Here is a 15,026-nt window from a genome sequence, read left to right as displayed (position 1 = left end):
TTCGTGTCCTTTGTAGGGACATGGATGAGGCTGGAAACCATCATTCTGAGCAAACTATCACAAGGACAGAAAACCAAACACCCCATGTTCCACTCATAGGTGGGAACTGAACAATGATATCACTTGGACACAGGGCAGGGAACATCACACACAGGTGCCTGTCGTGGGGTGGTGGGAGATATACCTAATGTAAATGATGAGTTGACGAGTGCAGCAAACCAACATGGCACATGTACACCTATGTATCAAACCTGCATGTTGTGCACATGTATCTTAGAACTTAAAGTATAATAACAATAATAAAAATATAGCTGTCACCTGCTCTGATTCTGGCAGTGGTATTAGGATACAGGCTTCGAAGTAATATTAACAGCATGGGTTCTAAACTCATCATGCAGTTTGACCCACAGATGACTCCCATCCATAGAATCAAAAGCTGCTAAAAGATCTAAAAGTACGGTGAAAACCTAAGTTGTTTTAAACTATTTTCTCAGCAAGAACAAAATACTGCAGTATTTTGTATTTTAAAATAGTCGTTCTTGAAACCTGGTGGCTATATGCACAAGTGACGTAGTGAAACAGCTGACCTCCTGTGCAAGAAAACTGGTTAAACATTCAAGTCCAGTAAGATGGAGGTAAGTACATACTGGGTTCATTATAATCAAACTATACTTGAGTGATTTAAATAAAGACATAGGGCCGGGCACAGTGGCTCACGCCTGTAATCCCAGCACTTTGGTAGGCTGAGGTGGGCAGATCACCTGAGGTCGGGAGTTCGAGACCAGCCTGACCAACACAGAGAAACCCTATCTCTATAAAAATACATAATTAGCCAGGCATGGTGGCGCATGCCTGTAATCCCAGCTACTCGGGAGGCTGAGGCAGAAGAATTGCTTGAACCCAGGAGAAGGAGGTTGCAGTGGGAGGTTGCAATAAGCCGAGATCGCGCCACTGCACTCCAACATGGGCAACAAGAGCGAAACTCTGTCTCAAAAAAATAAATAAATAAATAAATAAATAAATAAATAAAAATAAAATAAAGACATAGTTTCCAAAATTTTTAAGCTTTCTCTCTCTCTCTCCCTCTCTCTAACTACTCTCCTCCCCTTTTCTTTCCCATGGGCCTAGACCTGTATATCCAACCAACTACTAAACATCTCAATGTTCCACAGTGACCTCATACTTAACACGTCCAACTTCTAATTCACCTCTTTCCTTTTCTGCTCAAACCTGTTCCTTCTTTTCAGCTTGTATCCTTGTCTCACTAATTGGCACCATCATCTACTAAGATGTTCAAGATAGAAACTGGAAGTCACAAGCTTCCCAAAGCACCTCCACAAGACACCAATTACTAAACCCCATAGACTGTACCTTCTTAAGACCTCTCAAAATTACTCTCTCTTGGCCAGGCGCAGTGGCTTATGCCTGTAATCCCAGCACTTTGGGAGCCCGAGTCGGGTGGATCACAAGGCCAAGAGATCGAGACCATCCTGGCCAACATGGCGAAACCCTGTCTCTACTAAAAATACAAAAATTAGCTGGGCATGGTGGTGCACACCTGTAGTCCCAGCTACTCAGGAGGCTGAGGCAGGAGAGTCGCTTGAACCCAGGTGATGGAGGTTGCAGTAAGCCGAGATCGCGCCACTGCAGTCCAGCCTGGCAACAGAGCAAGACTCCGTCTCAAAAAAATAAAATAAAATAAAATAAAATTTAAAAATTACACTCTCTTTTACATTCCCTCTGTTACTACTTTGGAACATGTCCCCCTCATTTCATTCCTGGATTAGAATAATAGGTTAAGTCTTTTCCTCACCCATGACCACAAAATTCACTCCCTACGGAGCCTGTAAAGTTGTGTTACAACATGAAAATCTGATTCTGTCACACCCACCCCCCAACGCTTAAAACTCATCACTCAAGTGCCCGAGCCTTCAGAATCAAACTCCTTCAGTGGGCTCATGAGAAGGCTCCTTCATGAGAAAGATAGGAGCCTTGCCGTTCTACTCATATTTCAGTTATGCCATTCTACTTGCAACTCCCCAAACACTGCACTTTGCCCATATGTTTTTTCACAGGCTAGTTTCCCTGTTTGGAATTCTTCCTAATCCTTCCTTATATCTAATGCTTATTCAGAGCATAAGATGCATCAAAATGATGCCTCCTGCAGTACAGTGAGCGTACCTCAATCACAGCCCATAATATATTGTATTATAACCTGCTATATAGTTATCTGTTTTCTTGCCTTAGACTGTAAGCTCCTGGAGGGCATGGGCTATATCTTGCCTTTGTATACCACACATCTAGCCAACCATTTATCATTTATCCCATGTCTACGGGAAAAAATGATAGTTGAAAGGATGCCTGAAACTAATTTATTAAGGCCAATGTAACAAAAAAAAATAGCTAAAGAGTCAAAAGAAATGAAAACTCTTAAATATTTGTACAGATGACTTTAAAAATACATAGTGGTAGTATCTGCACCCTAACCACTTCCACCCAAAATGCATTCTAACAGTTGTCATTGATGATTCTGAACTCATTATCCCATAATACACGTTTTATCTGTATGATGTTTACTATTGCTTAAAAAAAAGAAACTTGACATTAACTTTCTTTAAGTGCTTTTAACAATAGAATCATAGAAAGAAAATTTTTTAAAAAAAAAACGTTCCTGTAAGTATAAGATAGTAATGGGTGCAACAACAAAAAACTAACTGCTTCTTAACTGTTGAGATACAGCCATGGCACCAATAAATCAGTCATTCTGAAATTAAATATAGATTCAAAGTTCTTTAATCATACCTGTGGTATAAAAAAATTCTAGAAATTGCTGTTTTAATTCTAGGGATCATTCAAAATATCAACAACTATTATAGTGTTCCCGAATGACACACTGCAAAAGGAAGTTAATTTACCATTTAACACTACATAATGTAGCTGGTTAAAACATTACCATACCTCCAATTTATTTTTGTCAACAGCAGCTTGCAGAGAAGGAGAGGATACCAAAGGCTGAAGAGGAGCATCAGAGGAGGAAATCTGTGGAGTACAGGTGAAAAGTCAGGAGGAAAAAACAAAAAGAAGGTAATGAGAATTGACAGGCACAGGAAAGAAAAAATCCCTGTATATTTTTGAGATATAGAAGCACTTAGAGGCATGTTAATAAAGTAAAACAATGCATCAAGAAATAAGTACTGCTTTTTAAAAATTTCAATTTGAAATTTATAAAAGGATTTCGTACTGAATAATATATGATTTAAAATGGATTTTACTAGGATATAAAATTTAAAATGTAGTCAGATAAGATCATACCAAAAGTATATGGAAAATAATTAAGCTTCTCTCATAGTTCATCTTTAGTCGACGTGACTATTGAAATACAAATGCTCTGAAACATGAAGACACACTGTCCCAAGTAGTAGAAGAGCAAAAATGAGTTTTTGTTTTTACTTATAATACCTTTTAAGAATGAAAAATAAAATGGAGTTGAAATAGTAAAAGTTAATTAAAATTTTAATCAGCTGTTTAAGAAAACAAAAAAAGCTAGGAGAAAAAAAGAGCAGATTAATGTAATATAACAGCTGAGCAGCAGACTTATTATAAAGCAATTTATATGCTTCCTTAAGATCAGCAGACAAACACCATTTCCAGTGCTATACTTGCTGAATTACCCCAAAGCATTATGAGACAGTTATATATGCAGCACAGGCAATTTACACACGAAAATGGGTTTCATCTAAAAGCTTTTTTCACACATCTTCCTGCCCAATTTCTACATGCGTAGTTGATCACTTTAATAGAAGCATTATCTTCCTGCTCTTTTACTGCCAAAATGTAACTGAAATACATTTATAAAATGCACAGATCTTTGGGGCCATAAAACTGACATCTCTATACTGCCCTATCATATCAATAGTGCCTATGAGGAATTTTTAAAACTAAAAGGTGCTATTACAGATAGGTCATTATGTAATGTCAAAATAACACTGCAAGATGACAAGTCCTCCCTCAATCTGCTTGTTATTAAGTTAGTTATGGCAGTAATTCCTGAATCACAACACAAGACTATAAACTTCAGGGAATTTTTTTCTCCTTGCTTACTCACTGTTGGCTCTGTTATAATTGTGTAAGCTAGCCACTTAATGAATATTAATGCAAGTTACACAGGACAGAAAATAAACAACACAATGAAATGTAGATCTTCCATAAAAAAAAAGGCAAAGGCGAGCCTTAAAGCCTGGCTTAAAACTGGTTTGTCCTATTGGATATTTACTTGCTAGAAATCTTTAATTACTACTTTATACAGAAAATAAGAATAAAGCACTTTGGGAGGCCGAGGCACGCAGATCACTTGAGGTCAGGAGTTCGAGACCAGCCTGGCCAACATGGGGAACCCTGTCTCTACTAAAAATACAAAAATTTAGCCAGGTGTGGTAGTGCATGCCTGTAATCCCAGCTACTTGGAAGGCTGAGGCAGGAGAATCACTTGAACCTGGGAGGCAGAGGTTGCAGTGAGCCAAGATCACGCCACTGCACTCCAGCCTCGGAGACAGAGCGAGACTCCGTCTCAAAAAAATAAAAAATAAAAAGAATAAAAAGCCGTAAGATCACTTTAGAAGATAGCTGTATCATAAAGACCTCTTTGCCCAAGCTCATGAAAAGTGGAACAAAAATATAAAAGGATAATACGGGCATTGAGTATGTCAAAAGTTACTAATCCTTAGAAAGCAGCAAGATAATTCATTATATAACTGCTTGTCCTCCATTTGAGAAGATGATAAGCTGATGTGGCCACTTTTAAAACCCAGTAGCAGGAATATAAAATTCCATTCAATAAGTATCAGTAATTTAACAACAACAACAACAACAAAAATTCAGACAGGGTCTCACTCTGTCACCCAGGCTGGAATACAGTGTGAAGATCACAGCTCACTAAAACCTTGAATCCTGGACTCAAGTAAAAACCTTTTTCATTTCAGTAACCACTTTTTTTTTTTTTTTTTTTTTTTTTTGAGACAGAGTCTTTCTATGTTACCCAGGCTGGACTCAAACTCCTGAACTCAAGCAATCCTCCTGCCTCTCAGCCTCCCGGATAGCTGGGATAACAGATGCACATCACATTCTAATACCAAAAAAAAAAAAAAGAAAAAAGAAAAATAAATGATTTAATACCATGTTCCAGTTGGGAAACAAAACAAACATACTCAAGAAGAAAGACATTTGAAAAGTCAATGGACAGATGAACAGGTGAATTCATAACAAATCAGAAACATAATGGAAGAAAGACGCAAAAGGGTACACAGTGTATGAAACCACTCACATAAAACTCTAGAAAAGAAAATATAATCTATAGTGATTAAAAAAAACAGATCAGTCACCAAGGCCATGGTTGGGGGCTGACTAGCGAGGGGCACAAAGAAACCTTCTGGAGTGACGAAAAGGTTCTATATCTTGATTGTCGTGGTAGTGGTTACACAACAATATGTATTTGTAAAAATTCATTGATCTGTACCTTAAAATATCTACCTTTTATTATATATGAATTATATTTCAATAAAGTCACTCTTTAAAGTCATATTAGCAGGGTAATATACATTATGTGAGCAACGAATAAAGAAACAGAAATCAACATATTGACAACTGGAAGCAAGTGACAGTACAGAACACAGGGGTAAATGAGGGAAGAAAAAAGGGCAGTGAAAAGGAGAAAACAAATACAGAGACATGAAAAGCTAGGTACTCGAGTCTTCTTTCTAAATCTCTAGGAGGAAATCATCAATATCCATCTTCTGGATTAGTCCTCCTAATCCTTGCCCCAAATCTTGCTCCTCTCCAAATCTATTCTCCATACCATGTCATTCTCGAAGTAAATCTGACCACCACATATCACTGCGTAGAAGGCCTGAATAGTTTATATACATTATATAAGGACAGAGTCCAAACTCCTTAATCAGGCCACAAGTGTCATCTCTACCTTATCCCCCTATTCTTTCCTCCCCTGGCTACATTCATACACACTCTGCCCAGCCATATATGACTCCTTCTGGTTTTTCTCTAGTCAGCTTCTCTGAACTCTAGGGGCCTTTCCTCTTGCTAGTCCCTCTTCTTCAGAAACCCATGCTTCTATTAGTTCCTACTCATCCTTTAATTTTGAGTTAAAACTGCTTCCTCTGGGAAATATTCAAAGTATTCCTTGATCTCTCTATAGAGCCTGGAGTATGCACCTCCTATAATACTTCCCTAATATGTAAGGTTTTTTTATTTTATTTTATATTATTATGATTACACTTTAAGTTGTAGGGTACATGCGCACAATGTGCAGGTTTGTTACATATGTATACATGTGCCTTGCTGGCGTACTGCACCCATTAACTCGTCATTTAGCATTAGGTATATCTCCTAATGCTATCCCTCCCCCCTCCCCCCACCCCACAACAGTCCCCAGAGTGTGATGTTCCCCTTCCTCTGTCCATGTGTTCTCATCGTTCAATTCCCACCTATGAGTAAGAACATGTGGTGTTTGGTTTCTTGTCCTTGCGATAGTTTACTGAGAATGATGGTTTCCAGCTTCATCCATGTCCCTACAAAGGACATGAACTCATCATTTTTTATGGCTGCATAGTATTCCATGGTGTATATGCGCCACATTTTCTTAATCCAGTCTATCATTGTTGGACATTTGGGTTGGTTCCAAGTCTTTGCTATTGTGAACAGTGCCGCAATAAACACACGTGGGCATGTGTCTTTATAGTAGCATGATTTATAGTCCTTTGGGTATATACCCAGTAATGGGATGGCTGGGTCAAATAGTATTTCTAGTTCTAGATCCCTGAGGAATCGCCACACTGACTTCCACAATGGTTGAACTAGTGTACAGTCCCACCAACAGTGTAAAAGTGTTCCTATTTCTCCACATCCTCTCCAGCACCTGTTGTTTCCTAACTTTTCAATGATCGCCATTCTAACTGGTGTGAGATGGTATCTCATTGTGGTTTTGATTTGCATTTATCTGATGGCCAGTGATGATGAGCATTTTTTCATGTGTTTTTTGGCTGCATAAATGTCTTCTTTTGAGAAGTGTCTGTTCCTGTCCTTTGCCCACTTTTTGATGGGGTGGTTTGTTTTTTTCTTGTAAATTTGTTTGAGTTCATTGTAGATTCTGGATATTAGCCCTTTGTCAGATGAGCAGATTGCAAAAATTTTCTCCCATTTTGTAGGTTGCCTGTTCACTCTGATGGTAGTTTCTTTTGCTGTGCAGAAGCTCTTTAGTTTAATTAGATCCCATTTGTCAATTTTGGCTTTTGTTGCCATTGCTCTTGGTGTTTTAGACATGAAGTCCTTGCCCATGCCTATGTCCTGAATGGTATTGCCTAGGTTTTCTTGTAGGGTTTTTATGGTTTTAGGTCTAACATGTAAGTCTTTAATCCATCTTCAATTAATTTTTGTATAACGTGTAAGGAAGGGATCCAGTTTCAGCTTTCTACATATGGCTAGGCAGTTTCCCCAGCACCATTTATTAAAAAGGGAATCGTTTCCCCATTGCTCCTTTTGTCAGGTTTGTCAAAGATCAGATAGCTGTAGATATGCGGCATTATTTCTGAGGGCTCTGTTCTGTTCCATTGATCTAGATCTCTGTTTTGGTACCAGTACCATGCTGTTTTGGTTACAGTAGCCTTGTAGTACAGTTTGAAGTCAGGTAGCGTGATGCCTCCAGCTTTGTTCTTTTGGCTTAGGATTGACTTGGCGATGCGGGCTCTTTTTTGGTTCCATATGAACTTTAAAGTAGTTTTTTCCAATTCTGTGAAGAAAGTCATTGGTAGCTGGATGGGGATGGCATTGAATCTATAAATTACCTTGGGCAGTATGGCCATTTTCATGATACTGACTCTTCCTACCCATGAGCATGGAATGTTCTTCCATTTGTTTGCATCCTCTTTTATTTCATTGAGCAGTGGTTTGTAGTTCTCCTTGAAGAGGTCCTTCACATCCCTTGTAAGTTGGATTCCTAAGTATTTTATTCTCTTTGAAGCAACTGTGCATGGGAGTTCACTCATGATTTGGCTCTCTGTTTGTCTGTTATTGGTGTATAAGAATGCTTGTGATTTTTGTACATTGATTTTGTATCCTGAGACTCTGCTGAAGTTGCTTATCAGCTTAAGGAGATTTTGGGCTGAGACAATGGGGTTTTGTAGATATACAATCATGTCATCTGCAAACAGGGACAATTTGACTTCCTCTTTTCCTAACTGAATATCCTTTATTTCCTTCTCCTGCCTAATTGCCCTGGCCAGAACTTCCAACACTATGTTGAATAGGAGTGGTGAGAGAGGGCATCCGTGTCTTGTGCCAGTTTTCAAAGGGAATGCTTCCAGTTTTTGCCCATTCAGTATGATATTGGCTGTGGGTTTGTCATAGATAGCTCTTATTATTTTGAGATACGTCCCACCAATACCTAATTTATTGAGAGTTTTTAGCATGAAGGGTTGTTGAATTTTGTCAAAGGCCTTTTCTGCATCTATTGAGATAATCATGTGGTTTTTGTCTTTGGTTCTGTTTATATGCTGGATTACATTTATTGATTTGTGTATATTGAACCAGCCTTGCATCCCAGGGATGAAGCCCACTTGATCATGGTGGATAAGCTTTTTGATGTGCTGCTGGATTCGGTTTGCCAGTATTTTATTGAGGATTTTTCCATCAATGTTCATCAAGGAGATTGGTCTAAAATTCTCTTTTTTGGTTGTGTCTCTGCCCGGCTTTGGTATCAGGATGATGCTGGCCTCATAAAATGAGTTAGGGAGGATTCCCTCTTTTTCTATTGATTGGAATAGTTTCAGAAGGAATGGTACCAGTTCCTCCTTGTACCTCTGGTAGAATTCGGCTGTGAATCCATCTGGTCCTGGACTCTTTTTAGTTGGTAAGCTATTGATTATTGCCACAATTTCAGAGCCTGTTATTGGTCTATTCAGAGAGTCAACTTCTTCCTGGTTTAGTCTTGGAAGGGTGTATGTGTCGAGGAATTTATCCATTTCTTCTAGATTTTCTAGTTTATTTGCATAGAGGTGTTTGTCGTATTCTATGATGGTAGTTTGTATTTCTGTGGGATCGGTGGTGATATCCCCTTTATCATTTTTTATTGCATCTATTTGATTCTTCTCTCTTTTCTTCTTTATTAGTCTTGCTAGTGGTCTATCTATTTTGTTGATCTTTTCAAAAAACCAGCTCCTGGATTCATTGATTTTTTGAAGGGTTTTTGTGTCTCTATTTCCTTCAGTTCTGCTCTGATTTTAGTTATTTCTTGCCTTCTGCTAGCTTTTGAATGTGTTTGCTCTTGCTTTTCTAGTTCTTTTAATTGTGATATTAGGGTGTCACTTTTGGATCTTTCCTGCTTTCTCTTGTGGGCATTTAGTGCTATAAATTTCCCTCTACACACGGCTTTGAATGTGTCCCAGAGATTCTGGTATGTTGTGTCTTTGTTCTCGTTGGTTTCAAAGAACATCTTTATTTCTGCCTTCATTTCGTTATCTACCCAGTAGTCATTCAGGAGCAGGTTGTTCAGTTTCCATGTAGTTGAGTGGTTTTGAGTGAGTTTCTTAATCCTGAGTTCTAGTTTGATTGCACTGTGGTCTGAGAGACAGTTTGTTATAATTTCTGTTCTTTCACATTTGCTGAGGAGTGCTTTACTTCCAACTATGTGGTCAATTTTGGAATAGGTGTGGTGTGGTGCTGAAAAAAATGTATATTCTGTTGATTTGGGGTGGAGAGGTCTGTAGATGTCTATTAGGTCCACTTGGTGCAGAGCTGAGTTCAATTCCTGGGTATCCTTGTTAACTTTCTGTCTCGTTGATCTGTCTAATGTTGACAGTGGGGTGTTAAAGTCTCCTGTTATTATTGTGTGGGAGTCTAAGTCTCTTTGTAGGTCACTCAGGACTTGCTTTATGAATCTGGGTGCTCCTGTATTGGGTGCATATATATTTAGGTTAGTTAGCTCTTCTTGTTGAATTGATCCCTTTACCATTATGTAATGGTCTTCTTTGTCTCTTTTGATCTTTGTTGGTTTGAAGTCTGTTTTATCAGAGACTGGGATTGCAACCCCTGCCTTTTTTTGTTTTCCATTTGCTTGGTAGATCTTCCTCCATCCCTTTATGTTGAGCCTATGTGTGTCTCTGTACGTGAGATGGGTTTCCTGAATACAACCCACTGATGGGTCTTGACTCTTTATCCATTTTCCCAGTCTGTGTCTTTTAATTGGAGCATTTAGCCCATTTACATTTAAAATTAATATTATTATGTGTTAATTTGATCCTGTCATTATGATGTTAGCTGGTTATTTTGCTCGTTAGTTGATGCAGTTTCTTCCTAGCCTTGAAGGTCTTTACAATTTGGCATGTTTTTGCAGTGGCTGGTACCGGTTGTTCCTTTCCATGTTTAGTGCTTCCTTCAGGAGCTCTCTTAAGGCAGGCCTGGTGGTGACAAAATCTCTCAGCATTTGCTTGTCTGTAAAGGATTTTATTTCTCCTTCACTTATGAAGCTTAGTTTGGCTGGATATGAAATTCTGGCTTGAAAATTCTTTTCTTTAAGAATGGTGAATATTGGCCCCCACTCTCTTCTGGCTCGTAGAGTTTCTGCCGACAGATCCGCTGTTAGTCTGATGGGCTTCCCTTTGTGGGTAACCCGACCTTTCTCTCTGGCTGCCCTTAACATTTTTTCCTTCATTTCAACTTTGGTGAATCTGACAATTATGTGTCTTGGAGTTGCTCTTCTCGAGGAGTATCTTTGTGGCATTCTCTGTATTTCCTGAATCTGAATGTTGGCCCGCCTTGCTAGATTGGGGAAGTTCTCCTGGATGATATCCTGCAGAGTGTTTTCCAACTTGGTTCCATTCTCCCCGTCACTTTCAGGTACACCAATCAGGCGTAGATTTGGTCTTTTCACATAGTCCCATATTTCTTGGAGACTTTGTTTCTTTTTATTCTTTTTTCTTTAAACTTCCCTTCTTGCTTCATTTCATTCATTTCATCTTCCATCACTGATACCCTTTCTTCCAGTTGATCACATCGGCTCCTGAGGCTTCTGCATTCTTCATGTAGTTCTTGAGCCTTGGCTTTCAGCTCCATCAGCTCCTTTAAGCACTTCTCTGCATTGGTTATTCTAGTTATACATTCATCTAATTTTTTTTCAAAGTTTTTAACTTCTTTGCCATTTGTTTGAGTTTCCTCCCGTAGCTCAGAGTAGTTTGTTCGTCTGAAGCCTTCTTCTCTCAACTCGTCAAAGTCATTCTCTGTCCAGCATTGTTCCGTTGCTGGTGAGGAACTGCGTTCCTTTGGAGGATGAGAGGCGCTCTGCTTTTTAGAGTTTCCAGTTTTTCTGCTCTGTTTTTTCCCCATCTTTGTGGTTTCATCTACTTTTGGTCTTTGATGATGGTGACGTACAGATGGGTTTCTGGTGTGGATATCCTTTCTGTTTGTTAGTTTTCCTTCTAACAGACAGGACCCTCAGCTGCAGGTCTGTTGGAGTTTGCTAGAGATCCACTCCAGACCCTGTTTGCCTGGGTATTAGCAGCGGTGGCTACAGGACAGCAGTGGCTGTAGAACAGCGGATTTTCATGAACCGCAAATGCTGCTGCCTGATCGTTCCTCTGGAAGTTTTGTCTCAGAAGAGTACCCAGTTGTGTGAGGTGTCAGTCTGCCCCTACTGGGGGATGCCTCCCAGTTAGGCTGCTCGAGGGTCAGGGACCCACTTGAGGAGGCAGTCTGCCTGTTCTCAGATCTCCAGCTGCGTGCTGGGAGAACGACTACTCTCTTCAAAGCTCAGATGGAAATGCAGAAATCACCCATCTTCTGCGTCCCTCAGGCTGGGCGCTGTAGACCGGAGCTGTTCCTATTTGGCCATCTTGGCTCCACATATGTATATTTCCATATTGGCCATCTGGGTCAGTGTAGGTTGTTGGCCTCTCTTCAAATCCAAAGAACAATAAAGCCCTCACTCAGAGAAACAGAGCAAACAGAAACATCCATAGTAGGGCTAGAAATTCCAGGGGAGGACCAAGAAGGCATCTGTCTTCATGATCACAAGGTCCCAAAATAGGCTGTCTGCAAGCTGAAGAGCAAGGAGAGCCAATTCAAGTTCCAAAACTAAAGAACTTGGAGTCCGATGTTTGAGGGCAGGAAGCATCCAGCATGGGAGAAAATGTAGGCTGGGAAGCTAGGCCTCATATGTAAGTTTTATCACATGTTGTCTTATAAAAATCTAGTTACTTATCAGTATTCTTTGCTCAACTAAAGTTATCTGTGGCAGATATTATTTCTATTCTGTTCACCATCTTTAGCACCTGACATTCAACAGGTCTCAATAAATATTTTCAACTGTTACAGGAAAAGAGGGGGAAGGAAGCATCTCAGAAGGAGAACCAAAAGGAGGCTCAATCTCAGTAATTGTTCTTTGAAAGTTCATTGGCTTGCTAACATACTTTACTAAAATCCCATAGAAGTTATCCATATTTACTTTCAAATTTAGAATTTATTTTGTAACAGATATTAATTCCATTTCACTGGCTCCTAGTACTTTTATATATGTAGAGCATAAGACTCTGACCTTAGAAAATTTTGCTGGAAATTGGTGGTGTCAGTGAATGCAGTAGTCATACTTAAATGTCCTTCCAAACTCCCACCCACCCCGTCTATCCATGAGATAATACGCAGTAGAAATCCAGTAAAGACATTCTTCAGAAACAAAATGAGTTTTCTTCAGAAATAAAATGAGTTTAACAGTCCTTCCTTCAATTATTCTTAAGCTCAGACGTTCTTCTCTAGGCCACCATCAAAGTAACCGATATGTGAAAAAACTCCCAGAACACTACAATTGTATAAACTTACCTCATGCAAAAGAAAAACTGACCACGTAAAACAAGTTCCCAACTCCCACCTACAAAAATAAGGTGAACAAACACCCTTTGAAAAGGTATGAAGTAATTGAAGGCCATAAAGCATAATGTTTAAAATTATCTTGATGAATTTTTTGAAATACTTGCTACTACCACCCTTTTAAACAGAAAAATGCTATGAAAATTAAATCTGGTGGTCCAAAGCAGTGAAAAAGATACAGTCACTGAAAAACATCTTATAGATTAATTATTGCCAATGGATTCCTCCAATCTCATTTTAGAAATTCCTGGATGTGTTTTCTAAGTAGAAATTTTATCACAGCAATTCTCAAATGGCTGTCTCATGAGCTTTTAGTATACCACGAAGCTCAAGTTTTTCAGAAGTCTAGAAATCATTTTAAATATATGATTTCCAATTTTGCACTCCATGGCATGTCTTGGATTAAAAAAGCTGAAAACATAAACATTTACTAAATTAGTATATAACCCATACAAAACACAACATCAGTGAAACTCATCCGTAGGAGGATTAAAAGACATTGAAAACTTAACCAAGTAACCATAGCTACCAAGTGTGTAGAAGAAGCCTAAATCTTAATATTTAATATTTTAACTTTAAAATCTGTGGCCAAGTCAATAAGAAATATGTAGAATTCTGGAAAACTTAAAAAAATTTTAAGTCCTTTACATGCTCTATTGGGGTGTCCTATAATTAAAGGGCTGATTAAAATGTGGAGCAATTAATGAAACAGAACTCAAGCCAAGATTTCTCCAATGATATAAACTCTTATAATTAAGTTTGAGTATTCATTTTTCTTATCTACCTGCTTACAGTCATTTCCTGCCATCACAATAGCTTATATTGCAAGTGGTTATGTGCTAGGCACCCTAATAAGAATAGAGTATACTTCATCTTAATTCTTGCAGCAACACTATGAAATTCAGATACTATGACATCCCTATTTCACAGAAGAGGAAGCAAACTGTAATGAAAAGAAGTAACAAAGAAAACCAAGTAGAAACCCTGCTCTTTTACGCTAATCTCAACTCACTAGCTGAAGAGACAGAGACAGCATGGCGCAAGGGGAAAGAGAAAAGCTACTGGAGGAAAAGAGCAAATTATGTGGCAGTTCAGCCTCATCTACCTAAGTCCTCTTGTATCTCTTAAACTCACTTAAAATACTTTGCTTCCCACTGTGATTCACTACTGGTAAGTGAGCAAGGGAAGGAGGACAGACAGGACAGATTTCTCTTTTTCTTTTTTGAAACAGGGTCTTAAGTCTGTTGCCCAGGTTGTAGTACAGCGGTGTGATCACAGCTCACTGAAGCCTCAACCTCCTGGGCTCAAGCAATTCTCTCACCTCAGCCTCCTGAGTAACTGAAACTACAGGCGCACTCTACCACATCCAGCTAATTTTTTATTGTTATTTTTTGTAGAGACAGCGTCTTGCCATGTTACCCAAACTGGTCTCAAACTCCTGGACTCAAGCGATCCTCCTGCTTCAGCCTCCTAAAGTGCTGGGATGACAGACATGAGCCACCATGCCTGGCCAACAGGACAAATTTCTGCAAAGTGTTGTCAAATTTCCCATCACTCAATGAAATCAGGCAGAACAAGGGAGGTAGACTCATTCTATATGACCACAGTAGGCAGAATTCTGACAGCCACTAAAATTTCCACCCCCTGGTATACACACTCTGTATAACACCAACCCTGTGATAGTGGGCAGGACTGTGGTAAATCAAATAATGAGCAGGCCATATGTGGGCTAAAGCAAATGTCAGATTCTGACTTAAAGCCTGCCACCAGATGCAGCTGTACAGTTGAAGTACATCAACTCACTTGCCACTATAAAGCCTGCCACCAGATGCAGCTGTACAGTTGAAGTACATCAACTCACTTGCCACTATAAAGCCTGCCACCAGATGCAGCTTAATTGTCACTTACTACTCAATGATAGGGTTTTGATGAGTCTGCAAGCAACTGATTTACTATGGTCTGTGCAGTCAAACCTCTCTGCCAATGTTGATCTGTGTTTGTAGCCACTCCCCAGCACTAGCATCACTGCTTCAGCTCCACCTCAGATGATCAGGCAATACATTCTCAAATGGAGCACACAACCTGGATCCCACACAAGGGCA

General features: G+C 39.3%; 1 protein-coding gene across 5 annotated transcripts in view; it reads right to left on the bottom strand.

The window, feature by feature from the left end:
* The window catches only part of SMAP1 (small ArfGAP 1), a 194,587-nt gene that overhangs the window by 67,420 nt on the left and 112,141 nt on the right, over positions 1 to 15,026 (bottom strand). For 3 of the 5 annotated variants that reach the window (XM_004044271.5, XM_055391428.2, XM_063707701.1), the window contains one exon: positions 2,959 to 3,039. The exons of the other annotated variants lie outside the window; for them this stretch is intronic. In XM_004044271.5, coding sequence (XP_004044319.1) covers positions 2,959 to 3,039 — 81 coding nt within the window. The remainder of the gene's footprint in view (positions 1 to 2,958; positions 3,040 to 15,026) is intronic. 5 annotated transcript variants of the gene reach the window in all.

Source organism: Gorilla gorilla, chromosome 5 (assembly GCF_029281585.2).
Source record: "Gorilla gorilla gorilla isolate KB3781 chromosome 5, NHGRI_mGorGor1-v2.1_pri, whole genome shotgun sequence".
Lineage (NCBI taxonomy): Eukaryota > Metazoa > Chordata > Mammalia > Primates > Hominidae > Gorilla > Gorilla gorilla.
The sequence above is the reverse complement of the archived record's forward strand: the minus strand, read 5'-3'. Positions and strand labels throughout refer to the sequence as shown.